Below are 26,913 nucleotides of genomic sequence, written 5' to 3' on the forward strand. Positions count from 1 at the left end.
TGTGGGGTGGGGGGGTTCCTGACCTAGAGGGGAGCACGGGAGGAGATGTTTGGGGGTCGCCTTTGCTGTGCTTCGCGGGGTGGGTGGGTGGGTGTACGACGCCGTGTGCTGGGGGGGCGGGGGGAGGCCCTTTGTCCCGGGAGGGGCTGCGGCACCGGGGGTCGCGCTGGGGGCAGGAGGGGTCCCGGGGAGATGGCGCCTTCCTTCGGAGGGGGGGGCAGGTGCACGGCACGGGGGTGGTGCATCGCGGCGGGGGCGGGCGGGGCCGAGCCGAGCCGAGCCGTGCGGGCTCACGCCGGGGGAGCAGCCGCTGGGCCGAGCCGTGCGGGCTCACGCCGGGGGAGCCGCGGCCGTGCCGAGCCGGGCGGTGCGGGCTCACGCCGGGGAGCGGCGGCCGTGCCGAGCCGGGCGGTGCGGGCTCACGCCGGGGGAGCGGCGGCCGTGCCGAGCCGGGCGGTGCGGGCTCACGCCGGGGGAGCGGCGGCCGTGCCGAGCCGGGCGGTGCGGGCTCACGCCGGGGAGCGGCGGCCGTGCCGAGCCGCGGGCAGCGAGTCCCGCAGGAGCCGGGGCCGAGCCGCAGCAGGTGAGTCGGGGGTCGGGCCGGGCGGGGGGCGCCGAGCCGCGTCCCGCCGTGTCCCCGCCGCCCGGCAGGTCCGAGCGGGCGGGCCGCCCCCCGCGGGACAAGGGGCACCCCCGGCCGGGGCCCCCGGCTCCTCTTTCCCTTCTCCAGGGGAAGCCCCGGGCGCGGGGAGCGCGCCCCGCTCCCCCCGGGCAGGCTGCGGGGCAGCCCGGGCGCGCCGGGTCTCTCCGGCACCGAGCTGCGAGGCGGCACGGTTGGGTTAATTCAGCCCGGCTGATCCCGGTGCCGACATCCTACCTGATCCAACCTGATCAGCAACCGAGACCTAGCTGATCCCGGTGCCGAGAGCCTGCTGTGCGCTTTGTCCCGCAGGCTCCCGCTGGAGCGGCTGGACAGGGGCAGGAGTTTCTGGGGGCGATGGAGAGGGGGAGCAGCCTGGGGACGGGGTACTCTGGGCGTTCTCCTGGCCCGGGATGGTCCTGAGCGGAGCCAGAGGTGATTTCTCAGCTGCTGGCCCTGGGGCCCTACTGGGTGGTCCATAGAGACCCATGTCTCTGGCACTGTCCCCATTTTTAACTCAGAGAACGGCTCTGGGCTTTTTGGAAGGCTGGAAAGAAAAAAAAAAATGTAGATCCCAAGGGGTGGGATAGAGTTTGTGCTTGGTGTGCGGTTCCTGGGCAGTTGATTTGTGTCACCTTTCCCTATATCTAAGCAAGTAGTTTTCCTGTGGTGCTGCTGCTCTGATGGTGCTTGTACCTGCTGTGCAGGTGCTGGCGCAGGTGGGTTTGCTGAAGGAGAGGGGGGTGTTCAGACCAGTCTCCGCTTTGCAGAAAAGGTCCCTCTTCCCCTGCCCTTTCTTGGTGCGACTGGCTTGGAGACGTGGATCTCCGAGATCCATGAGAGAGACAGGGAACCACTGGGGGGATCCAGCGGAGGCTATGAGGATGATGAGGGGACTGGAGCATCTCCCTGATGAGGAAGGGCTGAGAGCGCTGGGCCTGTTTAGCCTGGAGAAGAGAAGGCTGAGAGTGATCTTATCCATGTCTACAAACACCTTAGGGACAAGAGGACGGGACCAGGCTCTTTACAGTGGTGCCCAGCGACAGGCCAAGTGGCAGTGGGCACAAACTGCAACACAAGTGAATGTGAAGAAAACCTTTGTTACTGTGAGGGTGACCGAGCACTGGCACAGGCTGCCCAGAGGCTGCGGGGTCTCCTTCTCTGGGGACATTCAGACCCCACCTGGATGTGACTCTGTGCAGCCTGCTCGAGGAGAACCTGCTTCAGCAGGGGGTGGACTAGGTGGCCTCCAGAGGTTCCTTCCAATCCTGACCATGCTGTGATTCTGTGATTCAGCCATCTGCCCCAGAGCAGCCCTAGGAGTAGGGCCTCGCCATGGCAAGGAATGGCTCGGGGTGGCCCAGGCAGGATTGTCCCACACCTGTACCCCAGCAGCTCGAGTTTCTTCCATTTCCCTGCTAAGTTCAGCAATTCCAGTGCAGAAGCAGTACCCAGGAGACAGCACGCTTAAGCTACAGGTTCCTACTTTCAGCTGCTATCCTAAATGTATCTTGTTCTTCTTTAAAAGAACAACCGACAAACTCACACAACAGGGAAAACCAAGTTAGAGGCAATGTAAAACCTTCATGCAGGGTGTAGGTAAAGCTGTGGGGTAAACAAACGGCAAAAAGCCAGCCTTGAGTAGCGAAAGGATTGCCGTTATCATGCAAGGTCAGTCACAGCCTGGCACGAACCTGCAGGGGCCGAGCAGACGCCATCTGGAGCTGGAGTTCAACGTGGAGCTATCTGTGTGTGGATGGTTATAAATCACGAGAGTCAGGGTGCTCCCGTCCTCCAACAGAAGGATATAAAATCAAGCTGGACCTGAGCAGTGAGGCTGAGGGATGCCCCAGGCTGCAAACCTGGTACATCATGGGATGGGCCAGTCAGTGTGGGGAAGACCAGGCAGCACTGAGGGTCCTACAGGGACCTCGCTGGAGGGTCCTCACCTGGCCCACGGTCCTGCCTGGCATGTATTTGCTTGTCCTTTTCCCGTTGAATCTTAGTCTGCCAGGAACGGGTACTCTTGCAGGAACGTTGCTGCTCACAGCGGGTGGGGAGGCTGTGTGGGGTGAGGTGCAGCTGTGTTTCCAGCATCTCTGATCCACCAGGGAAGGTCCTTCTCACATAGTAAATCCCTCAGCAGTCCCCACTGCTGATGCCTGCTGTGATTATTTCTCCTTAAATTATTCGCCCGGTGATTGTTAGGTCTGGTGCTTTCTAGTGATGTTTCAGAGGATCCCAAAGCAACGTGTAAGCTCGTGGCCTGAAGCTGGAGGTCCTCTCATAACCAAAACACCTTTCTACACCAGTTGGCAAAGCTTTTGGGAGTATGTTCAGTATCCTTAGGCTGCACCTAAAGATGTTCTGATGTACCTGCACCTGGGGAATGGTCCAGGAGTTACCTGGAGAGCATGGGGCATAAGGGAGGAATGCCAAAATTGCCATTTATGGCAGAAGTTGTGATTTTTCTGCTCTCCAGCTGTGTGGAGAGAGCTGCTGCTCGTCTGCCCTCTGAGCACAGAAGCTGGTTTTCTTCTGCTGGAGACTGGAAGCCTGGCAGTTTCCTGCAGTCAGAGTTTAAAACATTCAGGGCTTTAAAGAAAACACTTCAGGGTCATTGCTGCTGTTCAAATTCAGTCTTGCATAATCTTCTCCCCTAAGGGCAGATTTTGCAACGAAAACTTTATGTGAGGGCCACGGTGCTTTGACTTGGAGCACAGTTTCTGAGGCAACTTTCAACTTTGAGCACTGATGGCAAGTGCCCTGTCTCCTACCCCATCTGACCTTCAGCGTGAGTGTCTAAAGCTAGAGATGGGCATCTCCTGCCACCGAACCTGAGGTGTCCCTGTTGCCGCTATTTAGCAAGTGGTTGGCTGTTGCTGTGGTCCTCCCATGTCCTCAGTGACAGCTGTAATTAGGTAACGTGCATGGACTGTGGGTCAGCTCCATACTGCTGCAAGTTTGTAAGGTGCTGGAGTTACAGTGGGGTGGGAACAGGCCTTGATGTGCTGGGAGAGGTAAGCTGCATGAGCTTGCTGCTGCAAGAACTGCATCTTTACCAGCCTCCTACCACTCAGCTGGCTTCCAGGGTTCCTCTCTGCTGCCCTCCCTCCTCGGTGTGGAAGTGGGTAGCGAGTAAATCAGTGTACAAACCCACCGTGGGCATGAGCCTGCCAGCTGGGGGGTCTGCTGGCCACTCTGCTGCTCTGCCAGTGCTGGGTTAGGGGCTCTGCGGTGACATTAGGGGATGGGAAGAGCCTGCTGCGGGGGGCAGCACTGACAGAGGCACCCAGGCTGGTGCTGAGGCTCAGCGGGTCTGATCCTTGCTCCCTGTGCAGTGGGCTGTGCTAGCGAGCTGTGCAGCTTCTGGCCAAGGTATGTTCCGGGGCTAAAAATTTATGTAGTTTCAAAAGCTTTATTGGGCAGAGTCAGAGAAGAAAAACGTGCATGGAGAACTATCCATACAGATCACTGTATCCCGGCTGCGCTGAGCTGGGAGTGGGAGCCTGGAAGGCAAATGAGCAGAGCCAGGTCTGTGAGCCCAGGGGTGAGGGGTCCCTTCTGACCCCTCACAGCTCAGACCTGACACCCCACCTTGACACTGGCTCATCACGTGGCCTTTGGCAAGTCACTTCACTTGTTTTTCTTACGTTTTAGCTTTCGTTTTTCCATCTGTTAGCAATAGCCAAGTCTTCCTGCTCTGCAGTAGTGGACTGGTAAGAGATAACATCTGTGCAGAGCTGGGATCGCCTTAGGGGCTCAGTCTGCTGGGCCACATTAATATGAAAATGCTCACCTCAGGTGTGAATCTGTTTCTCTTTCCTTGGCCCTTTGGGAGCTGCTGAGTGATCCCTTGTTCCCTGGAGAGAGACTTTACTGTATTCAGTGTCCCCGACATTAGCTGGCTGTGATGACATGCGCAGAGCTCTTGGAAGCAGCTTGCTTGCCTTGGGAAGCTTCTTATAATGCGTGGCGTTGTGCAAATACTGCTTGTTTACATAGCATTACATGGAGAAACAGATTTAATGGGGGTAAATGATTGATTAATTTCCCTAGCAGGAGTAACCTGACTTTCGGAGGCATGCAGGGGAGCTGGGCAGCTTGTCAGGCAACTGAAGTTCAACTTCCCGCAAGCCATATGGCTTTTAATAAGGCAGTGGTGGATTAGGTACAGCACGCAGTGGCAAGAGGAAGGCTTGGAGGGAGGGGGGAGAGCAGTCCTGTCTGCTTGAGGAAAACTCAGGTTTCGGTACAAGCCCTTGCCCTGACATAACAGGATTTGAGCTGCTCTCCTTCGCTCCCCTGGGAAGGATTTGTGTTTTGCAGGAGATATCCTGGAGGCTGTCAGAGCAGGGAGCATCTCTCCTGCATCTGCACAGCCTGGCTTCGGGGGGCTGGGGCCAAGTGCAGGGCAGGGATGTGGTCCCAAAAAGTGCTGTGGAGATGCTGAACTCCTGAGAAAGCATTCGCCTGCCATGCTGAGAGGGGTCTGGTTACCTCCATCTCAAAGCACAAGGGCTTTTAAATTATTTCTGATCTCATGCAGCCTCCGGCAGGTAGATTACCATGGGTTTAGTCCCTGTGTACAGACTGGATGGAGAGGCTCAGCACCCCTGGGGTCCTCCCTCGATGGCTTCCCACCGTCAGCAGCTGTAGCTTTTTTTTCTGAGCATGAATTAGTCTACTGTGGGAGGAAAAAAAAAAAAGCGAATTAATACAGCTGTGTTTGCAGTGCATAAACCTGTGTCACGGCTGAGACCTGGAGCCTCAGTTGTGTTTCTTATAACACAGAGTCATGCAGCCGGTGTGTTTTCCTTGCGTGCCTGCTGGTGCGGTGGAGGTGGGCAGTTGGCCATCGTGCCAGCACTGGCTGTCACATCAGCTCCTGGGAAGATTTGGTGGCCGAGCCTGAGAAATGGGCTGGCTGAAATGAGCCTTCTCCAGTGCTAGTAAATCTAAGAGGATTTGTCACCTCCTGACCTTATCTGTATAGTGTGAGAGGGGGTGGTTTATTGTGCACGAGCTGCATAATGCAATGAAAGCAGGTCTGAAAATGTGTTTTTCCAGTGTTGAGAAAGCTTCAAAGCACAGCAGTCTCTTCCAAACCTGTTGAAATAATTTTGCTCAAGCTTTTTGCAGGAAGAGGGCCAAGAAGCTGAAAAGGGATTTTCTGCCCCTTTTCTGTGAAAGGTTGAAAAAATGTGCTCCAAATTCTTTGTCTTTCATTCATTTGTTTTAAGCTGCCTGAAAAGATCAATCGTCCAGCTGCTGAAGACCATGGCTTCAGCGTTGGGGGCAAGCCAGCTGGAGTTGGTGGGGCCGCTGTGATTAATTTTGCGCTGTTGGGAGAAATAACATCGGAGATGCTCTAGCTGGATTTCAGCTTTATCTGCTGGATATTTACTGCAGTCCTGCTTTGGCTGGAGAGCAGATAATGTGCAAGGGGAGACATGCGTCGGGGCATTCTTAAGCTTACAAGGGCAGAATTTCTCCCAGGATGACCCTTCTGAACTAGCAATGTCCCACACCAGGTTTACCAGCCTGTCTGTGTCCTCTGCTGGATGCAGGTCTGCTGCTGAGACGCCTCTTGCTTGGGGACCCACCACCTCATCCCTGTTGCACCTGGGGGGCTTGGGGACCCACCACCACCTCACCCCCAGCACGGGGGTGGCTTAGTCCGAGGTGGCACATCTGCAAAGGTGCTGGAGTGAACGGGGCGGTGCAAGGGCTCGGGCTCATCTCCTTGTGCATACTGGGGAATGAGGCACAGAGAGGTTATGGGCGATGCAGCGTTAGGCTGTGAATTATCTGGATGGTGCCCCAGAGGCTCCTGGAAAAGATGGAGGGAGAGAAACACATCCAGAGGGCAACGTGGGGCATGTAAGGTCCCTGTTCTGAGTGACCACCTCTTCACCCCAGAGGCAGCTGAGCAGAAGGGGCTGGGGAATGCGGATATTTTGGCATGCCTCAGCCCAGGGGAAGCTTTGCCCTTCTTCTCACAGTGGATCAGGAGTGAATTAATGTTACGCTGGAGCCATCCCCTCAGGGAGGCACATGCGTCTTGTGCTGCAGGCAGGATTAGGAAGCATGAGTCAATGCACTGATGAATTACGCAGCCTTCAAAATTCAGCCAGCTGGGGGGCTGCCTGCTTGCATGCCCACCTGCCGCAGATGTGGAGGCAGCTTTTCAGCATCCTCTCAGCAGCTCTTTGCCATCTTTTTCCTCAGACTGTGACGGCAAATGTGGAGAGGGGGAAAGGGGTCTCTTTAGGAAGGGAATAGGATGAATGATTTCTGCTGAAGAGAAGGATGATTCTTTAGTTTTGCAATGAAAATGAAGCAGACCCTAAGCGTCGCTGAATGGGGAAGGGCACGTGGGCAAGGGTGGGAAGCTGTGATGGTTGGAGTGAGGGAGGGTTGCACAGTGAGGTGGTTTAATGTACTTCTGTTGTGACCACAGTCCAGTAGGTTGTTCAGGGCTGTGAGCCTGAGTTACGAAAGCATTGCCACCGCTCTCTGGCTTTCCCTGCATGCTGAGGCTTCTGGCGTATGGCTGGCATCTGCCAAGCCTGCGGGCAGCAGCAGCAGACTCTGTTCCCTCAGCCAAGGGATCATCCCTTAAATTAAAGGCTGGATTTGCTTTGTTTTAATTCTCAGGTGGCTCTCAGGTGCTGTTCCTCTCCGCCCAAATGGCTGCCATCAGTAGAAGGGCAAACTAAGGCCGGTAGCCTTGAGGGTACTGGGGGCCCAGGGTCACCTCTCACCGGGTTGAGGTCTCTGAAAGTGGGGTGCCTGGTCCGAGTGGGTCTCCCTGGTGGTTTTAACAGTTGCTGGGGAAAGACAGCACTTCCCAAGGAAGACTGATCCCACCGCCTGGGGTATCCCTCTGCAGCATCCTCAGCACCGCTGGCAGGGCACAGTTTGCGTCCCACCTCATCCAGGACCTTTTGGGTGCCAGGGTGGGTGGGCACCATCCCCCCCGCTGCGTCAGAGCACAGTCTGCAGCTCTCCTCTGCCCTGGAGACATGGCTGTGCCCATGGCTGCGCTCCCACTGTCAGGAGTCCCTTGGGAGCGTCCCTTGAGCCCTGTGGGGCAGAGCAGTGTCCCTCCTCTGCAATTAGCATGATGATCAGACCTTTAAGGCCCCACACAAGAAGCCCTCAGTCTTCTGTTGGTAGTTTCAAGCCTCCTGGCAGCCCCAATGCACAGGATCCCAAATGGACCATGGCTTGTTTCAGGACAGGCAGCTGCAGTTTCTTGTGTGCTAGTTCCAGCTGAACCCTCAGCTCTGTTTGCGTACCTACCAAAGAACTGCAGGGAGCAGTTTGAAGAGCTTATTCTAGTTCCCATTTGCACTCCGTGTAAATGTCGAGCAGTGCCTTGTGCTGGTGCTTGGTGTCATGGTGTGAGAGGTAGGACCATGGTGATAGCGATGCTCTTTAGGCAGCCCTGGGCTTGAAATGAGAAACTCTGCTCACCTGGGAGTGGTGCATGGGACATGCAGGTGATGCATGAGTGCTTTTCATGCCTGATGAGCCAGGGGTTGATTTGCTCTCCCTTAAACTCATCAAGCCCGAGATGTCTAGAAAATGTACCACCTTCAATCCTGCATTGTTGCATCCCAGAGGTGTTGGGAAGCGATGATTTATAAGTGGATGCGGGGCCAAAACTGGCTGTTTGGAGTCAGAGAAGGGGCACAGCAGACCCTCCTTCACTGGCTGGCTGCAGCTGGTGCCAGGGAAGAAGGGAGGGGTGGGGGGAAGGTGTTTTTAAGTTTTGATTTTAGTTCTCATTGTCCTACTCTGATTTGAATGGTAATAAATTAAATTAATTTCCCCAAGTTGCATCTGTTTTGCCTGTGATGGTAATTGCTGAGTGATCCCCCTGTACCTGTGTCAACCCACGAGCCTTTCGTTATTATTTTCTTCTCCCCTGCCTGGTTGAGGAGGGGGGTGGTAGAGTGGCTGTGGGGGGTGCCTGGTGTCCAGCCAGGGCCAAACATCACACTCATTTTGCAAGCTCTGTGTGGATTAGGAGCTGGTCTGTGTCCTGAAGGGCTGAGAAAAGCCAGGAAGAGAAAGGAGGAGGAAAGGTGATGCCAAGGAGATACTGGCTAGGTTGCCTAGGTGCAGCCTAGATGTCCTGACTCAGCTCCTTACTCACTGGGCTGTGCCACTTCTGCAGGATGAATAATCTTATGGAGCAGCACAGTTACGGTGGTGACTCTGCTATCTGCCCACCTCCACATATCAAAGATCTTAAAATGTTTAATTCAGTTTAGCATGGTTAGTGTTTTCCTAGGAACAGTCTCAGAAGAGCAGGGTTTCATGGTCCCTCCAGGCTGTCCTTGTCCCCGGTGGCAGCCAGCACCCCAGTGTTGGAGGATGCCACGAGGACCCGTTGGGCAATTCTTTCCATGATTCACTGGGAGCCTGTACATACAGCAGTCAACAGGAGGTGGGTCCCTGTTAGCTATCTTTTTCACCCAACTCATCCCCTTGTCTCTGAGGGAGGGGGATATGGTTAGAGCACAGGTCTCAGGTCTGCTGGGTCCTCTCTGAGATGCTGCTGGGGCAGTTCTGTGACTTCAAGCTGTTTACTGATGGTTTTCCACGTGTAAAATCAAGTTTCTTCCCACCTGGCTCCCAAAGTGCATCATCCAGTTAATGCCCCCTAAGCATCTGCGAAATGAAGCACTTTCAGGGGATTTGGTGCTGTTTCTATTCACCTGTTTCTGTTGTATTTTTTGTGGGTGTTAAAAGAGCCGGCAAGAGCCCCATCATGTCCAGTCCTTTGAAAAGGGAGAGACCAGGTTCAGGGGGAGAACTACTCATCAGGTGTGAGAGCTTGTGTGTGAAGCTCGGCTGGGGGGCTTTTGCATTGCTCAGAAACAGCTGGCAGAGGCCATGTACCACTCCAGCTGCTTATGGAATATATAAAGCGCCGTTAGTGCCAGGTATCACTGCTGCGGTGAGTTGCCAGTGTGCCCACCCGCTGTGCAGTGTGTGGCTGTCTCCAGCCCACTGATTTCTTACAGACAGGAGGTAGGAAATGCTTTGGGAGACCAAGCAAGACACGCAGGAGGGGTGCAAGGGGCAGGAAACCATGTTCTCCCTTGCAAAGAGCAATGCTGTTCGCTGCAGATGGTTTTTTCCATGCTGAGGTATCAGAATGTCTTGCAAAGCCAGAAAAGTGCTGTTAGTGGCTTTTGGCATTTGAGGAGAGATGGATACAGAGGCTCATTCACCGCGGGGTGATCTGCCAGCAGCGTGTGGCAGCCAGCCTGAGCCTTTATTCTAGCTTAGGACTCTGGCCATCTGTACCAGGAACAATCCTTGAGCTAAAAATAATCTCTCGACTTCTGGGAGCCACACAGAGTGGTTGAGGTTTGAGGTTGATCTTTGGGATTTTGGCTGGAAACCCCAAAGATAACGGGCACGGCTTTCACCTGCTGTGGAGCATGTTTGAACCCAGCCTTTATGGGCTGTGTGACAGTGTCTCCCACCTCTCCCCCTGGGCCACCCACAGCCCTCAGACCTCCTCTCTGGGCTGTAACAACAAGCAGGTTATGGCAATCGCTCTCAGATGATGCTCGGACATTTTAGCAGTAAGGTCAAGGTATCTTTTCTCATCTTAATGTGTTTTTCTTGATGGAGAGGGTGGGCTTGAGATGTTTTAGCCAGCTCAAATGCTTGATAGTTCCCACACGCTGAGCTTCCTTTTAAACGCCCACGTGCCTTGCTCTGCTTTTTCATTTGTATAGCGTCAATTAAATGTCAGGGGAAAATGAGGTTTATATGTGCTGGTGAAGTAAGTGCCGTATGACATCAATTAGGGGTCTTGTACCGTGAGTCTTCAGAATTAAAATGAAAATGCATGAAGGGTGTAGCAAAGGGAGCAGAGATAGACAGTAAATGTGTGGGATTAGGCTTGTGACTGCTGAGTTGTTACAACTGGAGTTTTTTCTACTCTTTTTTTGCACCTTTCCATCTCAAAGGAATCCGCGTGCCTTGTCGATCATCATCCATTTTGCAGGGTGAGCCAACTTGAAGCCTTCTCTGCTTACTGCCCCAGAGAGCGTGTTTTCACTTGTTCTTGTCTTGTTTTTCTTCCTCCAAAACACCCACCAGTTTCCCCCCAGGCAGGAACCACCGTGGCACTTGCTGTGCATGGGGAGGGTCTGCACAGAGACCTTCATGGATGGTTGGGTTAAATTTGCCCAAAACAGTGCAGAACAGCCCTGTTCTTCTTGGAAGACTGAGGTGCCTGGCTGTCCTTAACCCTGCTAGAGGCCAAACTGCACGGTGGCTGCCTGAATGTCCTTATGCATCCTGGCTGGATGCGTCTTTGATCAGTTTTGTGAAAGCCATTTCAAGTGGGACTCAGTCCACTGGGCACAAGGGGGCTGGAGATAAGGGTCTTTGGGTGAAGAGGGGGCCGGCTGTGTTTTCATGCCCCTCTAGTCTTGTCTCGTGGGAAGGGGTCAATTGCTGGAGAACCAGGTCTCCACATACCTTCAAAAATATTCCTTGCTAAAGCTAAAGGTACAGACAATCTTTTCGTTGAAAGCCTTGGGGAAATGCTGATTTTTGGGGCCAGAAGATCTTAAGAGCTTGTGTACCCCTTGCAGGTAGCATCAGCCATAGATCTTCAGCTGGAAACTTCTATGCTTTCTGGTTGGGTTGCTTTCTGAATGGCATGCATCTTGTCGGTAAGTTAGGTGGGAGCAAGACTGTGTCCTGATCAGGTTTTCCAGTGCTTCAGTTCACCCTCAGCATAACACGTGTGGAGTCTTTTAACTGTTCCAGGTTTCAAAGGGGATTTGTGTCAGTCAGTGGCCAGTTGTGAGTACCTATACTTGCCTGTGCCAAGAACCCGCAGTCCTCTTGGATCGTCTTGAGTTCCCATTTGCAGGATCTTACTGTCCTTGTCCCTATTCCTTGGCATTTTCCCCTCAGCAAAAGGATACCTTAGCTGTCGACCCTCTCGTGACTTTCCATTGTATTTAAATCTCCGGAGGAAGCAGATATCCCAGATTTTAGATCTTTCCTAAGGTTTCTTTCATACCTGGCAGGGGATAGGTTTGCAATCAGAGCAGCTAAATCGAAGCTGGGATTGCAGTCCCGGGTGTGACCCTGGCCCTGTGAGCACGGTGCCATGGCAGGAGGGCAGGATTTCGGCCAGGTCTGTGGCTCACAGATGTCCTTGTTGGCAGCAGCATAATAAACACTTAAATTTGCAAAGTGAAAACGATTTATCCTGCCAGTAACTTACCCTGAGCTTTTTAAGTCTTACTTTCTGGGCTGTATTTATTTATTTCATTCTATGAAAAACATGTTTGTGCTCAAATGAAATGCAAGTATCCCTTTATCCCTGCTGCGTAATTTACTTTAATTTGCCTTCCTGTGGAGAGAGGAATTCGCCTCCCTGATTCTGTTTTATTTTATTTTTTTTCCAACAGAAAATTGTCTTTTTGACTGGAGAGATCAAATATATTGGGATTAGCTTGAGGGAAACAGCCCAGCTTAGACTAGATGTTCTCATGAATGTGAGAATGTCTATGAAAAGCTAATTGCTATTTTGTGTAATGATGGCATCCAGGCAGAGCCAGAGCTGTTGGCTGCAGGGCTGTTCCTGACATCCTCACACTGGTGAATGTCGCTGTTTTATCTGTGGGAAACCATCCTCTCACTGGGCAGCAGGAGCTGTGGTCTGTCTTTAGCCTCCTTCCCAGGCTGGGAGTATTCAGGAAATAGTTTTTCCTATTTTTATGTGAGTCAAGAATAAAAAATACTTTTTTTTTTAGGGTTTATATTTTTAGGGATAGGCAAACTAGTACTGGTAAGCAAATCCATTGTGATTTTGCTTAACCTAGTACATTTTCCTAATACTACAAGGTTTGCCAGTGTCTGTTAGAACAAGCCAGGACAGAAGAAAGTCCATTTCTGTTGACCGAGATAAATGCTGAGTAACTCTACTACTAAGGTGTTTTGTTCACCTGGCTTAGGCAAATGGTTTTGTTTAATGTCACCGTTGTTATCTGGATTTACTTTGCATTTTCACCGGGGAGCCGAGGAGCACCCATCCCTCCAGCTGCCGCTGCTGCTGCCGGAGCCAGGCGCAGGCAGGGCAGGTGGAGAGGGCTGAGGGAGCCTTGCACACGCCTGCAGGAGAAACCCACTCAACTTGTGAGATGTAAACCACCTGGGGACTGAAATGATGTGCTGATTTATTGATGAGATGTAGACAACTGGCCATCAGTGAAGCATCAGCACCATTATCAGCAGCACAACAGGTAAACCCCAGTGCTAGATGCTTACAAAATATTGAAAGCACCTACAGATTTCTAAACTTCTGTACCTGATCTCCCCCCAAGACCAAATCCTGCACGCAGGCACGGGTGCGCAGTCAGCATACACCCCCTGCTCCACTGGGAAGGTGGCTTCCATGGTTTGCAGACCCCAGTGCTGGTGGCACCCTGCTGCCCTGGCATAGATACTTCATTTACAGAGTGATCCCACTCACAGAATGTTTTTGCACGGAGCTTAGCAAGCAGCAGATAAGCTTTTCCATGCTGCTCCCCAGGGCAAGGCTGCAGCCATCAGGCACTGGGCTTCCTGGTCCAGGGAGGCCCCTGGGGCTGGTCCAACCTCCCACTTATGGGCAGAGGAGGCTGGGGAGAAGCTCTCTGATGATGGGAAGAAAAGTCCTGGAAACAGTGGCAGGAGAGGCAGGTTGGCTGTTCAGCAGGTGAGGGGAGGAAGGGTCTAGTCTTCCCTTTTTTCAGGAAAATCTGCTGTCTGGAAGAGGGGTTTGAAGCCTGGGGTTTGCGTCCTCATAGCGGAGCCTGGGCAGATGCTCGGGGCTCTGTCCAGCTGTGCACAGGTCTGGGAAGAGTCAATCTGCCGGCTGGGTGGCCATGGGTGCTGCATTGCTGAGCAAAGGGAATAGATGAACATTGCTGAGCAAAGGGAATAGATGCACATTGCTGCATTGCTGAGCGGAGGGAATAGATGCACATTACTGCATTGCTGAGCGGAGGGAATAGATGCACATTGCTGCATTGCTGAGCAGGGGGTGGGAGCTGTGGGTGCTGCATTGCTGAACAGAGAGAATAAACCTGCCGCCGCCTGCCTGCTCCTGCCAGCTGCTTCCCCAGGCTGGAGCCAGCTGCAGCGGTGGGGCTGGAGCTGCACGACTGATTTCGCAGGGTGCATGCACAGGGCTGGTTACGGCCTCTCTGCCGGCCCTGGCAGCTGCTGGAGCATCGCTGGGTGCATGGCATGGCAGCAAGCGCGGGCAGCCCCAGTGAGCCCTGCTGCGGAGCCTGACCCTTCCCTGCAGCGTGCAGGGGCCTCGCTGTGTCTGCAGGTGAGGAAAGTCCAGAGGAAAGCGGTGCCCCAGGTCTGCTTTTCAAAATGACTGCTAATTTCATGTTTTGGACATGGCAAGGAGTAGGTTCCCTGCAGTGCTCTCAGTATCCAAACGTTTCCCGGCTGCCCGTAAGCTGCATCCTTGGTGCTTCTTGCTGCCCGGGGAGCTGGGAGGTGCGTGTTGGCAGCCGGGCACAGAGGATGCTCCTTGCTCACTGCGGGCACAGCCCAAAGCCTGGGGACATGGGCAGTCTCCCCAGAAGGTGGTGGGAGCCAGTGGCTCTGTCTCCCCCCTCCCTGCAGGCAAAGGTGGTCTGGAAGGGGATGAGCCTCCTCCCATGCCCAAGCCTGGTCTCCCCACCATAGGTTGAATTTGAGCTGGGAGCACCAGGGAGCAGGCAGCTGCCTCCGCGCTTTGCCTGCTCAGACAAAAAGCGCAGCTCTGCATGCTCTAAACCTTGCTGGTGACATGAGGATGTGCCTTGCCCTGCTGCCTGCGGCTGTGGGCTGGCCCCTGAGACCACCCTGCCTGCTCCCCATCCTTCTCCCACCTTCTCCCCCTCCCTCCCTGCCCCCCTGGCTCCTAGGAAGCCTTCAAATAAATCTTGGCATTTTGAAAGGCTGTTTTCTCCCCCAGCCTATGTGTCAGCACTAATCTGGGGACAAACAGCTGCATTTATAAGAAGAAAATAAAGACTCGGCTCCCACTCAGTGGCATAATGCGAGGGGCCGTTCCCGGCATGCTGGGGATGCTGCAGGGATTCTTTACTGGACAAAGAAGCAATTGATGAACTAGGTCATGGCGGGAGGAGATGGTACGTGGGAAAAGCGCTGAACAGAGAGGCCTCTGAAAAGGAAACCATTCCCTGTGGAAGAGGCAGCCCCAGGCAGCCTGCCTTGCCCAAGGGGACCTGTCACGCCTGTGCCCTGGTCACCCTGCAGGCAGAAGGAGGTGGCTGGGGACCAGGGCACCTGCAGGTGTGCTGCTTTGCAAAGGACAGGCTCCTCTTTTGTTACTGAAGGGTGCTAAAGAGAAGGGAGAAGCTTTCAGAGCCTTCTGGGTGTGTCTTTGGAGACTAGAGCATCGTTTGGGGTACCCGCCACAGCTCTGCCAGCTGAGTGACTGGCGCTCCAGGGTGAGGTTGTGGCTTGCTGTGTTGCTGTTTCGCTAGCCACACAACAGGAGAGGGCAAACCTGTGTCCCAGGATCAGGGGCAGGAGTGGGTAAACCCTGAGAGTGCCCCCTCAGTGATGGGTCTGATGCTCAGGGAGACCCTTTGCCATTCCTTCTCCATGTTTCCTTGGTGGTTTAGGGTCAGCAGGATCTGTCAGCCCCTGTTAGCATCCCCTTATGCCCTGGCCAGTCGTGCAGGAGCTCCTCTGTGTCTTGCTGATGGAGTGTGAAGCACCACTTGCTTGGCCTGGAGCTGCAGCCCTGCATGCTGAGCAATAAAAGCCTTTTGCTGCACCTGTCCACCAGCTTGTGCCAGTGCCTTGCCCTGCTGCGCCTGTGCCCCAAGCCCTGCCACAGCTGGGCCACTTTGTATGCCAGAGGGTTCCTTGCAGAACCTGGAGGAATCGTTCCTGTGGGAAGGTAATGCCTTCGGTGACAGAACCAGAGCAGGGTGGCTTTGGCAGTGCTGAGCGTGATGGATGTAGGTCCTGTCCCCTGCTTCTGCAGGAGCCTCTTCCCTTGTGCCAGCGTGTGGTGCCTGGATGCGGGCAGGATGGGAGGGGGCCGGCCACGGTGCGTTTCAGATGGTGCTGGCTGTCAGGAGCAGTGACTGCCCCAAGGCAAAATGCTCCAGGCAGGTCCCTGCAGCTGCATCCCATCCTGGGATATTGCTTGGTTACCTGTCCTTGGGTCTGAGCAGGGCTAAAGCTGTGGCCCTGTAACCTCGTTGATGTGCCCTGCCTGATCTGAGTGCTCTCCACCGATCGTGGCCGTGGGCTCCCCTGTTCATGACAGCCCACTGTCCTGCTGATGTTTGCCATGCAATCAGGTAGGAGCCTGTGTGTCATGCTGATTTTGCTTGATCTGTGCTTGATCCGTCATGGTCCATGACTGGAATCCTGCAGTCTGTGTGGGACTGCCCTGTGGTGGCAGCTTTGGGGTCTGGCTGCTTTCAGAAGTTTGTGCTGTTGTTCACCTGTGTTGCAGCGTCTCAGCCTGGAGCTCGCCTGCTGCTCGTGTCGGGGATCCCTGCCCCACAGCTCGGCTCGAATTCCTGCCCTGCTTAGCCCTGCCACCACATCCATCTGTCCCGGTTTGGCAGCTCTTTTTGGATGTGGGCTGGGCTGTGGGTGGATGAGGTGACTGGTGCAAATATTTCATGCATGGCTTAGTGCAGATTTTGCCTCACCCTGTAGATGCAAAGTAGCCGTGAAATAATCCACGGGGTCAAGGGATGCTGGTGCAGCTCCTTGTCTGGTGCAAGACCTTGGTCAGAAATGTAGGGAGGGCAGAGCTTAGCTTTGTTTCAGCTGGCAACATTGAAGAATTACCCTTTATTGACCATTGTCTCATCTGGTTACAGTCTGACAAAGCAGCTCGCCAGGGCTCAGCAATCTGAGCACATGCCATGAGTGGAAGGTGCTCAGACAGCTTTGTAGCATACCAACGGTTATTTACAGTTATCCAGGAGCAGACGCCTTACTTGCCTTGCTCAGGGTGTCAGAAGACCGTTTTCCACTGGATTTGCCTCTCCTGCATTTTTCTAAGTAACTAGATGTGGGAGAAGGGAAAGGATAGCATGTGGCTTTGGGGGGGTGGGAGCCTGGTGCTGTAAAAGGCAGGAAGGGGAATGGAAGGAGGGGGGGCTGGCAAGGGAACTGTGAGAATCAGAGCAGTGGAACACGAGCAAAGGCACTGGGGGCTTGGAGTCAAATTCAGGATACACAGACAGGAGGAGGGTTGCTGGGGCATTTCCTTGTTCTGTGATTCTTTTGGGCTTGTAAGGAACTGTAGGAACTTAGAAGGAACTTAGAAGGAACCTGCCAAGTGAGCACCCTTTTAAGATTGTTTCCTGCTAGCACATCAAGCTATGACCCGCTGTCTGCAACAGTAGCTAAGACCTGTCTAGAGCTCTGGGCTAATGGATGTAACCTTAGGATGTGGCACATGACCCGTGCTAAAAGCCTAATTTAGACACGGTGGCTTTTAACCCAATATAAGCCGGCTAAGCAAGACCGAGTCCTCTGGACTTCTCCTGGGCTGCACTATCGTGTGTTGAAGGTGATGCATCCTATCTACCGGAAACCTTTGGAAAGTATAAGTGAGTATATGCTAATTTGCCACCTTTAAGTCCTAGTCTGAAGAAGTCTGAACACAACCTGCATAAGGCAGGCTTAAGTCCACGATGATTTATCCAGGAGACAGTGCTTGTGGCTGCTTCCAGCAGAACGTGTGCTGCAGGCTGCATCATCTCAGTGCCTTGTCTCCTTTCCCTCTGTTCCCGAGGCTTTGTCCAGTACTGGCCTCTAGTACAGGTGTTTGTCTGATGTCCAAACACTGCTGCTGGCTCACTGTGTACTACTCTGTGTTTTAGCCGCTGCCCCCATGATGTGCGAGGCAGGGCTGATCGCACCGGAGCCCTCCGGCCCCATGCAGTACTATGGTGAGTCATCGGACACCTACTACCACATGGACCGCTGGCAGAGGCTGCGCACGGCTGTCAGGAAGCTGGAGTTCTGGGAAAACTTCAACGCCGAGCTGATAGGCAGCGGCTTCTTCTCCAAGGTCTACAAGGTAAATGACATGCAGGCAGCCCACAACCTGCGTGAGAGCGGCTGAGCAGCTGCTGAGGCTGTGTAGATGGTGCCTCACCTGAGGAACCTGCCCTTGAGTTATTTCCTCATCTTGGTCCCTCCCAGCTCACTCTGGCAGGTTGGGTGATGGAGGAAAGGGCACCCCGCTCTGCACACCCAGCACATTGCCTTTGATGCACATCTCCCCTTCCACAGGGACAAAGGACATGGGAGGACTTGGTCAGTCAGCGTCTACTGGTACTGTCATCTGGCCATACAACAGGCTTGTCAGGGAGCTAAACTGAGTGTTGAATGAGATTAGCAGGTATTTATGCTCTGTGCAGGTTTTGTTATCAAAGCTATAGGAAAATATATAGAGAAAAAGGATGTAAAATTGAGCTGCATTTGCTTCCCAGAATACCTGCCACCCACACCCCGTGGAGACACCAGTGCTGTCACCCTTCTCCAGCTGCTGCCCTGCACTGCAGTGGTGCTGGGGAGGAGCAGGGAACCTGGGACAGGAGGCTGCTGCTGCATCCGTCCACATCTGCCTCTGCTGCCTTCATGTCCAGAGACCCATGGCTCCCTGCAAGCCAGTGTATGATGATGGGGATGTTAAATCATCTGAGCAAAACTGCTTTGCTCACCGGGGCTGTTGTGAGTCGCTCCCTGCACAAGGCTCCACTGGTGTGGGAGTTTGTTTAACTCTGAGCAAGCAAAGGAGCCAGGGTGCTGCTGGCTTTACTCCCCCCCCCCCCCCCCCGGCCCAGTGCTGCTCCTCAGCCGGGAGTTAAGCCGCTGCTTTGTCTGGGGTGAGTGGACAGGACCTGGGGCTCTTTCCCTGCAGCCCCCAGCCATCACTGCTCTGCGAGCAGCAAAGCGAAGGAGGTGCTTCACATCAGGAACTGAGACTCAGCCTCCACCTCTGAGGGCAAAGATGGTCAGCTTTGCCCACTTTATCTCTCCTCCCAGCAGCCCCCCAGAATGTGGCTGCTGGCACTGGTCTTGGTTGTTGGGACGTGACACAGACCCAGTGCAAACCAATTGGACCTGACTTCATCATTGCCTCCAGCTCCTCAGCTTGAGCAGCCCTGTGATAAAACATCACGACTGCGCATTTCCCCTGGGCCAGCATGAGATGCTTCTGCCAGAGAAGTACTCTGACATATTCTGGGTGAGATCCTTGGCTGGCGTAAGCACATGTGGCCAGTGGAAACTAATGGAGCCAGGCTGGCAGGATTTGGCCATGGAACTGCAGAAACTATGTGAGTCGGATAGATAAGTGCACATTGCTTGCTCAAGGCTCTGTTTCTTCCTCTACGGCATCGGGGCTTGGTGCTGTGATAAATTAAAGCCTTTGGGTGAACTTCAGGCCCAGGGCCAGTGCACTAATGCTGTTCGAGGGGAATCTCCGGCCAAAGGTCTGCGGCGGCTCTTTGCAAACTGGAGCGACACATGACAAATACCTCTCCCCACCACAGCCTCCCACTGGTAACTGCTTTCCCCACCTACGTGGTGTGCTGTTGCCATCACTTTCTCTTTTCTTTATCTAGCAGATTTTCATAGTAACAGTTGCTGTTTCCTCCGTGTGTGACATTTTCCTCCTGCCCTGGCAGTGAATGAAATTCCAGCAGTAGGCAGGCTGGAGACAGGGATCTTGAATGAAAATGAAATAACTTCTTAAAGTCGAAGCAGAAAAAGAAATGCGAAAAAAAATGAAGTTTGAATGAAATGCTATGGGGCAAATAGTCAGAAGACAGTGGAGGAGGATTTGGGACAAGGACAGTCCTTTGCAGGGGCTTGACATTTGTCTGGGATTCGAGCTGAATGCCCTGATGACTCATGGTCCTCTTGGGTCAGCCAGTGCCCTGTGGACCCGTAGTCCTGAACAGCAGCGCTCCTGCTGTGAAGCATCACTGATGATTGTCCTTTGAAGGTCTTTGCCAACAGATGCTCTCTTCCAAAGTGCTCCTGCAGCAAGGACGTGGAGTCCCCGGTGTTCTGGCACTGCCTCTGTGGGCTGCCTGTTGGTTTTGCCATCCTTTATCCTTCAGTTAAGCCCCTTCTCAAGAGTTGTTATATGTGGGTTGGCTGAGGAAGGAGGATTCGCTTGGTTCTACTTGGTGACTCAGATTCAAGAGGACTGGGCACAGCCTCCTGCCCTGCGGGTTATGTATTGCACGGCCTGGGCACAAGGTGCTTTCTCTCTTTCTCTGCCTTAGTTTTCTGATGTGCAATAAGGAGTTATTCAGGAGTGAGTATCTCTTGGGGAAAGCATAAATCTTCTTTTGTTGGCAGCTCTCTCATGCATAGGGTGCTCAAAAAGCAGAAGAGAAATGCAGCGTGACTTTTTTCCAAAGCTGGTGTAAGGCATTGTCCAAAGGGAGCCTCTGAGCAACCTCTTTCTCGGTTGGCCCTCAAAAAGCTTCACGCACATTAGGAAGCCCAGTCCCACTCCCTGTCTGCTTGCAACTTTCCAGGGCCAGATTTGCATCTTTATTTCTCTGCTCAAGGCTGGCACCAAGTCTGTACCCTTCATCACCTGTTAGCATGAAGTGAGAATACCTTGGAGGCTGCTCTGCCCTTGTCTGGTTCTCACACTGATCCAGGACAAAACCAGACACTTTGTGTGATTCAGGGTGAGCCAAGGGCTGTTCCAACTTGGCCAGAGCAAAGTCTTAGGGCCTGTGGTCTTAAAGAGACCTTCTGAGCCCGCTACCTTTCTTTGCCCATCTCTCCCACTACTCTTTTTTTTTTTTGGGGGTGGGGTGGGGTGGGGTGGTGTCTACCTTTCCTTTTCAGTCATTTGTTCTCCAGACCAAGCTGGTCTCTGCATTGCCCTGTGGCCAGGAACACCTCCAGCACTCGCTGACTCCACCAGCCCAAGTACATCCAGCTGGGATGTGCAACCTGGCCTGGAAGCTCAGTGTGGCTCGTTGTCTCCACCAGAGTTTGTGCAGAGCTGGTAGGTCTGGCTGAAACTCAGTATTAGCTCTTCTGAAAGTTCTTCAGATCTTCCAGATTTCAGCTGCTCCCAGTGCTCTGTCCTGGGCATTGGAGCACTCACAGGCTTTGGGTAAAGATGACTGATATCATCTTTTATATTTACCTCTGTGCAATTACAGTTAATAATCTGTTACATCTGACTTGTGACGCAGTCTGTGGCTATGAAGTCCCACGGGGTGAGGGTGGCAGAGCCCTGGCTTCCTTACAACCTGCTCAAGTAGGGAGGCAGTTATTCCAGAGATAACATCAACTGTCAGGTGGTGTTCTTTCAGAAAGGAAGCAGCAGTTCACGGTGCTCCCAAGACAATTTGTTTTGTGACCCTGATCATAATGAACCTTTCTCTCCTTCCAGCCCAGCCAGGTCTTACATGCAGTTCTTTGTTCTCCTCACCTGGGCTGGTAACCTCATCCCTGAAGTGATCATCACAGAGAGCAGTGGGTGACACTTTGGGATTCAGAGGGCTGCTCTTAAGCCAGCTCATGCTGTGTCTAAAGTATTTTTCCCTTTAAAAAAAAGAAACAAAACCCCACAAACCTCAAAATAAGAGAAAATTAAACAGGCGGCTGGATTCTCTGCTAGCCCTGGCAGAGCTGTCAGGACATCAGTATGGATCACAGCTGATCTCCTTAAAACAGATGTTAATTGAGGGTGGAAAGGTTAAAGTACCACAGTGCTCTGTGATGTGGTCTGGAAGCTGCTGTTTGGATTGTCAGGCCAGATAACAGGAGCTGCAGCGCAGGCCCTGGATGGTCCCATCAGGGTTGAGCACCAGGGGACCCCTGCATGTCCTGCAGTCTGCCTGACACCCCTGCCGTCAGTACTGCCCAGCCTTGGTGCCTCCACAGGGGACAGTAAATTTCCTCTTAAAAAACCCTACTCAGTCTGGTCGGTGTTCTGAGGAGGGGGAAAAGCATTTTGCTTTCTGTTCTTTACCTTCCAGTACCCCTGCTTGGGGGAAGCCCTGGGAGCAAATCCCTGGTGGTGGTCCATAGCAGAGGTCTGGGTTAGCTTGCAGCTGGGTAGCAGCCACGGGACCTCCGTCCTGGGATGGGGGGAGAGATGAGCTGGCTCTGTGCTCTTTGTTGTGCCTGTCTGACAGCCCAGGTGGAGGGGACGCTGGCTCTGGGCAGGGGCGTAGAAGGAGCTCGGGGTGAGGAGCGTGGCCAACAGCCTTGTGCAGTGGTCAGACCCAGGTAGGAAGGAGGGATGGAGATGTGAGGCAGGCTGTGGTTGGGAAAGGATGTTGAATGCAAGGAGGTCAGCTCTGCGGTAACCCAGTGTGGGCTGAGAAACTGCTCCCACCCAAGGAACATGCAGAGCAAAGAAATAGTGTTGTGATGTGTTGGGACAGGAGGGACCTAGGTGTCCCCAGCCACCCAGGCAGGCATCCCTGGAGTGGAGCTTATGTGGCAGGGACAGCACCTTGCACTTGTGCAAATGACTCTGCAAAGCTCTGGGCAGCAGGGAAATGAGATTCAGGCCTTGGGAAGGGATGCTGTTGTCCAGAGGGGCTGGCAGACCTCTGGAAGCTAAGGGATGTCCTGCTCCAACCTTGACTCCAGGTGACCCAGGCTGCTGCTTGTAAAGTGATGGTGGTGAAGATCTACAAGAACAACGTGGACCAAGAAGTGATTGTGCGTGAGATCAGCCTGCTGCAGAAGCTGTCCCACCCCAACATCGTCAGGTGGGCACATCCTCTGGACATGAGCGGTGGGCACTGACAGGAGCTGGCGGTGGCTTGGTGTCTCTAAGGTAGCTCTGAAGTGAGGAATTCAGCTGAACCTTGATGGCTTCTTTTCTTTTTTTTTTTTTTTTTTAATGTGTTCTTCTGCACAGGTACCTTGGGATATGTGTGAAGGATGACAAGCTGTACCCCATTCTGGAGGTAAAGGTTTCTTGCTTATAAGTGTGCTGTAGGCAGGCAAAGACCCTGCGGCTCTTTGGCAGGGAGGATGGCAGATGTCCTGTAATGCATGTCTACGCCTCTCTGACTCCTGTGCCTGTGAGTGGCTCTGGACTAGCAAGATTGCCTCGAAAGGGCTTCTGGTCCTTTCTGCCCCACAGCTGGTCGCAGCTGGAGTGGGGCACAGCCACTGCAGGGCTGTGAGATTCAGGCAGGTTAGCCAAAAAATGTTTCAGGTTGGCATAGTACCACCAAAGGGCTGGAATGGGAGAGCCAGGGATGGAGGGCAGGAGTAGAAAGTAAAATAGACTGAGAGTGGCAGGACCTCCAGGGTGGCTCTGGAATGGTCTAATGGAAAAGCCTGGGCTGGTACTGGGGAGGTCCCACCTTGTTGCTACACTACCAGTGCCAGAAGGGGGTCCCTGAGCCACTGCCAGGAATTTTGGCTTCTAGTTCACTCCCCGTGAGTGAGGACCATGCACCATCCCTGCGGTGGGGCAGAGCCCAGAGACTGGCAGTCGCTTGCTGTACCAGGAGGGGTATTTGCACCTGGAGGGGCCCCTTCGTTTGCATTCCCACCCTCCATCCCAAAGGAGAGGCTCCTGGGTTAGCGAGGGAGAGTCCAGCTCAGCACCCGGGATGCTCCGGGGAGTTTTTGTCTATGTTCACAGTATGTGAATGGGGGTTGCCTGGAAGAGCTCCTGGCCAGCAAAGACATTGCTTTGACGTGGAAGGAAAAAGTGGACTTAGCTTCTGACATCACCAGAGGCATGATCTACCTGCACTCCAAAAACATCTACCACCGGGATCTCAACTCCAAGGTATGCAGCTGGGAAGGGGTCCTCACCCCCAGACTGCTGAAGATGACTGTGTAGGGGACCGTACAGGGACCCCTTAGAGCTGTAACCAGAAGGCCACAGGCCTCCTGCTGGTGCTCTGCTCCATGCCAATCCCTCCGCGGGCATGGAAGCTTTCTTGAGAAAACCTGTCATTACGTTGCATTCATCACTTGCCAAGCAGGAGACCCAGACAGAGATGAAAATAGATCGCTCCTAGCGCTGTTGCTGTCAGAAAAGGAGCCAGATGGAAATGTGTACAGGAGTGCACGTGGTTTTCTTTGCCTGCGGTTGTAGGAGAGGCTCTGCCGGATTTAGAGGGTGCCTTTCCTGCTCACAGCAAGGAGGAAGCTGTGGCTAACTGGAGCTGGTCATGGGCTCTGGGACCAAGTGCCATGTGAGATGATCCCTGCCTGTGTGCAGAGCACCAGCAGAACTCAGGAGACCTTTGTCTCCTCACTCAAGCACAGGGAAGTTGGTTTTTCTTGATCCGGAGGGTCCAGGTCACCAATTTGAGGATGGGTACCTCTGCAGGTTTCACAACCTGGCAGCGTGCCGGCTGTGAAGATTGGCATCTGGGAGATGGGCTTTGGGTGTACCACAAAGGCACATCACGTTCCTGGTGCACTGGCCCTCCGGCTGGGAGGCCGCTTTCCTCAGCGTGGGTTCCTGTGGGGGCTGGAACAACACTGGGGCTTTGCCATTCTCAGGTTAGTCCATGGGGACAGGCTTTGGTGTGGCTTTGCCACTGGTATGGCAGTAGGAATGCGGTAAGGGAGTGCCTCCTTGATCTTTCTTGGGCAAAACTATCCGAACTTCAGGTGGATCTGCAGTGTGTCCATACCACAGGGAATGTGAGCTGAGGGGCTGGCCACTAGCCTGGACCGTATCGGTGTTAGCCAATGCCAGAGGCTGGCTCGGTGATTCATGGAAACGGAGCCTGCAGGTCCTTGCTGTGGATGCTGGATAGGGAGTATCTCTTACAAGCCGTTTTTGCTGGTGCTCTGTGAGCTTTTTAAGAGAAACTTGAAATATCGATGAAGGTTGGCAGTAGGGAAGCCAGTCAAGTGTTACAGTCTTGAGGGACACCAGCAGAGGAATGTATCTCACCTTTGTAATCTCAAACTGGTTACTTGGCTCAGTTACTAACCATGCATCACCAGCACCAGGCAAGGGCAAGGCAAGAGCCACTCTGACCACCAGTTCCTTGCTCAGTGTGCTCTGAAGTCAGGTGAGATGTAATTTCCTGTTTGGTGGTGGCTGATGAGCTCAGGAACTTTCTAGATCTGCTGGTGGAAAGTGCTGGAGGTCCCTGCCTGTCCCTTCTGTCTTGCTGTGGTGGTTCAGCTCTGAAGGAGGTTCATCCTACAGGGATGGTGGCTGAAGATATGGGAGAGAAGTGTGTGTGCTTGCTTGAGATGTAGTTGTCAGTGAGAAGATGCCTGTCACTTCTGGTAGCTCCCTGGGAGCAGATGCTGAGGAGAAAATCCTGGGGAACCGAATGGGCTGAAACCTCTGGGATGTTGAGAAACCTTAAGATCATGTTGCAGGAATTCCTCCAGAAAGCCATGTTAGGGGAGAGTAGCCATGGGCAGCAAGAAGGGCTGTGGCTGTTACCCTGCCTGCTTTTGGCTGAGCGGCGAACAAAATCGGTGTGCACATTTTGAGGTCTCTTTCAGATAAAAACCATCTTCTTTGAAGGACTTTTCCTGGCTTCAGATGTGATCAGTCCCTCCCTAACCTGCCTCGCGCTCTGTGCGTGCTGCCAGGGTGCAGTTCTCTGGCAAGGGGAGAGCCTGTACTGGCGGGGGGTGCTGAGGGCTGGTGAGGTGCTACTTGGTGAGGTGCTTCCTCGCCAGGCATCTCACGCCGTGCCCCGTGGGCTCCTTTCAGAACTGCCTCATTCGAGTGACGCCGCGGGGCCGTGAAGCACTGGTGACAGACTTCGGGCTGGCCAGGGAGGTGGTGGAGCTGCCAGTGAAGGACGTGGAGAGGAAGCTATCTCTGGTGGGCTCTGCTTTCTGGATGGCTCCTGAGATGCTGCGGGGAGAGCCCTATGACCGGAAGGTATGGCACTGTGTCCCAGCGCCTTGGTCATCCTCAGAGCTCCTGAGCGAGCACAGGAGATGTCTCCTCTGCTTGCTGACGTGTCCCAACAGCAGAAAAGCCCTTCCTTCCTTCCCCGGGAAAAGTTGCCCTGCTCCCTGGACCTTTGCTCAGTGATGCTCTGCTTAGTGACTTGGAAGTCCCTTAAGTGGCCTCATTAAGTTAAATTATTAAGGAAACGGATTGCTGCTGGGGACAAACAGAGTGAAGCATCTCTGAGGAAGATGCTTGATGAGTTGCAGCCCGATGAGCCCCGTGCAGGATCTGTGGGTGGTGCCAGAGCTGTGGCAGAAGCACCAGACACATTGAACGAGCACAGGGCCAGGCTTCCTGAGGATGAGGCTGGATTCCCAAGTGGGGCAGTGGTGGTTTTGGGTGGGTTCAGAAGCCCAGAAAAAGTTTAGGGGTTTGCTGCCTCCATCTCCAGTGGGCTTTTGTGATGGGCTTTTGCGTAACTAATGGCAGGACCTTGTTGTTGGTACTCCCCTTTCTCATGCTTCGCTTCTGTGCATGCCCTGTCCCTGCTCCCACTCTCCCACCCCTCCTGCAGGTGGATGTGTTTTCCTTTGGCATTGTTCTGTGTGAAATCCTGGGCAGGATCCCAGCTGACCCTGAAGTGCTTCCTAGGACTCAGGTAATGATTCCTGCAGCCCAAACTGTTGGTGTTTTCTCCATGGTACCAGACTGTGGCATCTCTCTGGACCAGACAGCCCAGCACACACGTGTACGTATTCACACTCAGGTTTTGCAGTGAGAAAATCTAATCTCCACGTTTTCAGTGCACCAGATTTCAGTGCGTCTATACTTTCAAAACTTTTTCTTTGATCAGCAATTTGAGATTAAGTACTTCTGTTTAAAGACCTTCATTCCAAATCCTTCATTTCACTTTGCCATTTCAGCTTCTCCGTTGAAGTGGCAGGTTAAACACAACTGTCATCACAAGTGTTTATTTTCAGATACATTGCAGTCAATACAGAGTTCATGTGGAAACAGTGGGCTTCCCTAAAAACATGACCTTTTTTGTTTCCACGTTATCAGCATTTCCCTTTCCCAAAGTGGGAAGGGAAATTTTGTCCTGAACAGGAATGAAAAGTCCAGCAGGAAAACAGCAAATTGCTGCTTTCCAAGGCAGAATGCAAAGAACCTGCAGTGACCGGGGATTATTTTACGATTCTGTGAGACTGAACAGGAACTAACACTCCATCTGTGTTCACAAGATGAAGGAGAATTATGTATCAGAGACTCCAAATTCTGGAGGGACAAAGCTGTAGTTAGGGAAGCAGCTGGCTGGACCCCT

The 26,913-nt window shown here is 53.5% G+C and overlaps 1 protein-coding gene across 2 annotated transcripts in view; it reads left to right on the forward strand.

Moving 5' to 3' along the window:
• The first annotated feature begins 328 nt into the window (after window positions 1–328).
• LOC101914086 (dual specificity testis-specific protein kinase 2-like) overlaps window positions 329–26,913 on the forward strand; it is a 31,947-nt gene continuing 5,362 nt past the window's right edge. Inside the window, exons 1-7 of one of the 2 annotated variants that reach the window (XM_055790700.1) lie at window positions 329–583; window positions 17,566–17,765; window positions 22,334–22,455; window positions 22,608–22,656; window positions 23,346–23,495; window positions 25,404–25,577; window positions 26,167–26,250. In XM_055790700.1, the coding sequence (XP_055646675.1) occupies window positions 17,577–17,765; window positions 22,334–22,455; window positions 22,608–22,656; window positions 23,346–23,495; window positions 25,404–25,577; window positions 26,167–26,250 (768 nt within the window). In that variant the 5' untranslated portion in view covers window positions 329–583; window positions 17,566–17,576. Of the gene's footprint in view, window positions 584–8,452; window positions 17,293–17,565; window positions 17,766–22,333; window positions 22,456–22,607; window positions 22,657–23,345; window positions 23,496–25,403; window positions 25,578–26,166; window positions 26,251–26,913 lie in introns of those variants that run through there. The other variant, XM_005231345.3, reaches the window with a different exon arrangement.

This window comes from Falco peregrinus, chromosome 1, assembly GCF_023634155.1.
Source record: "Falco peregrinus isolate bFalPer1 chromosome 1, bFalPer1.pri, whole genome shotgun sequence".
Classification (NCBI taxonomy): Eukaryota; Metazoa; Chordata; class Aves; order Falconiformes; family Falconidae; genus Falco; species Falco peregrinus.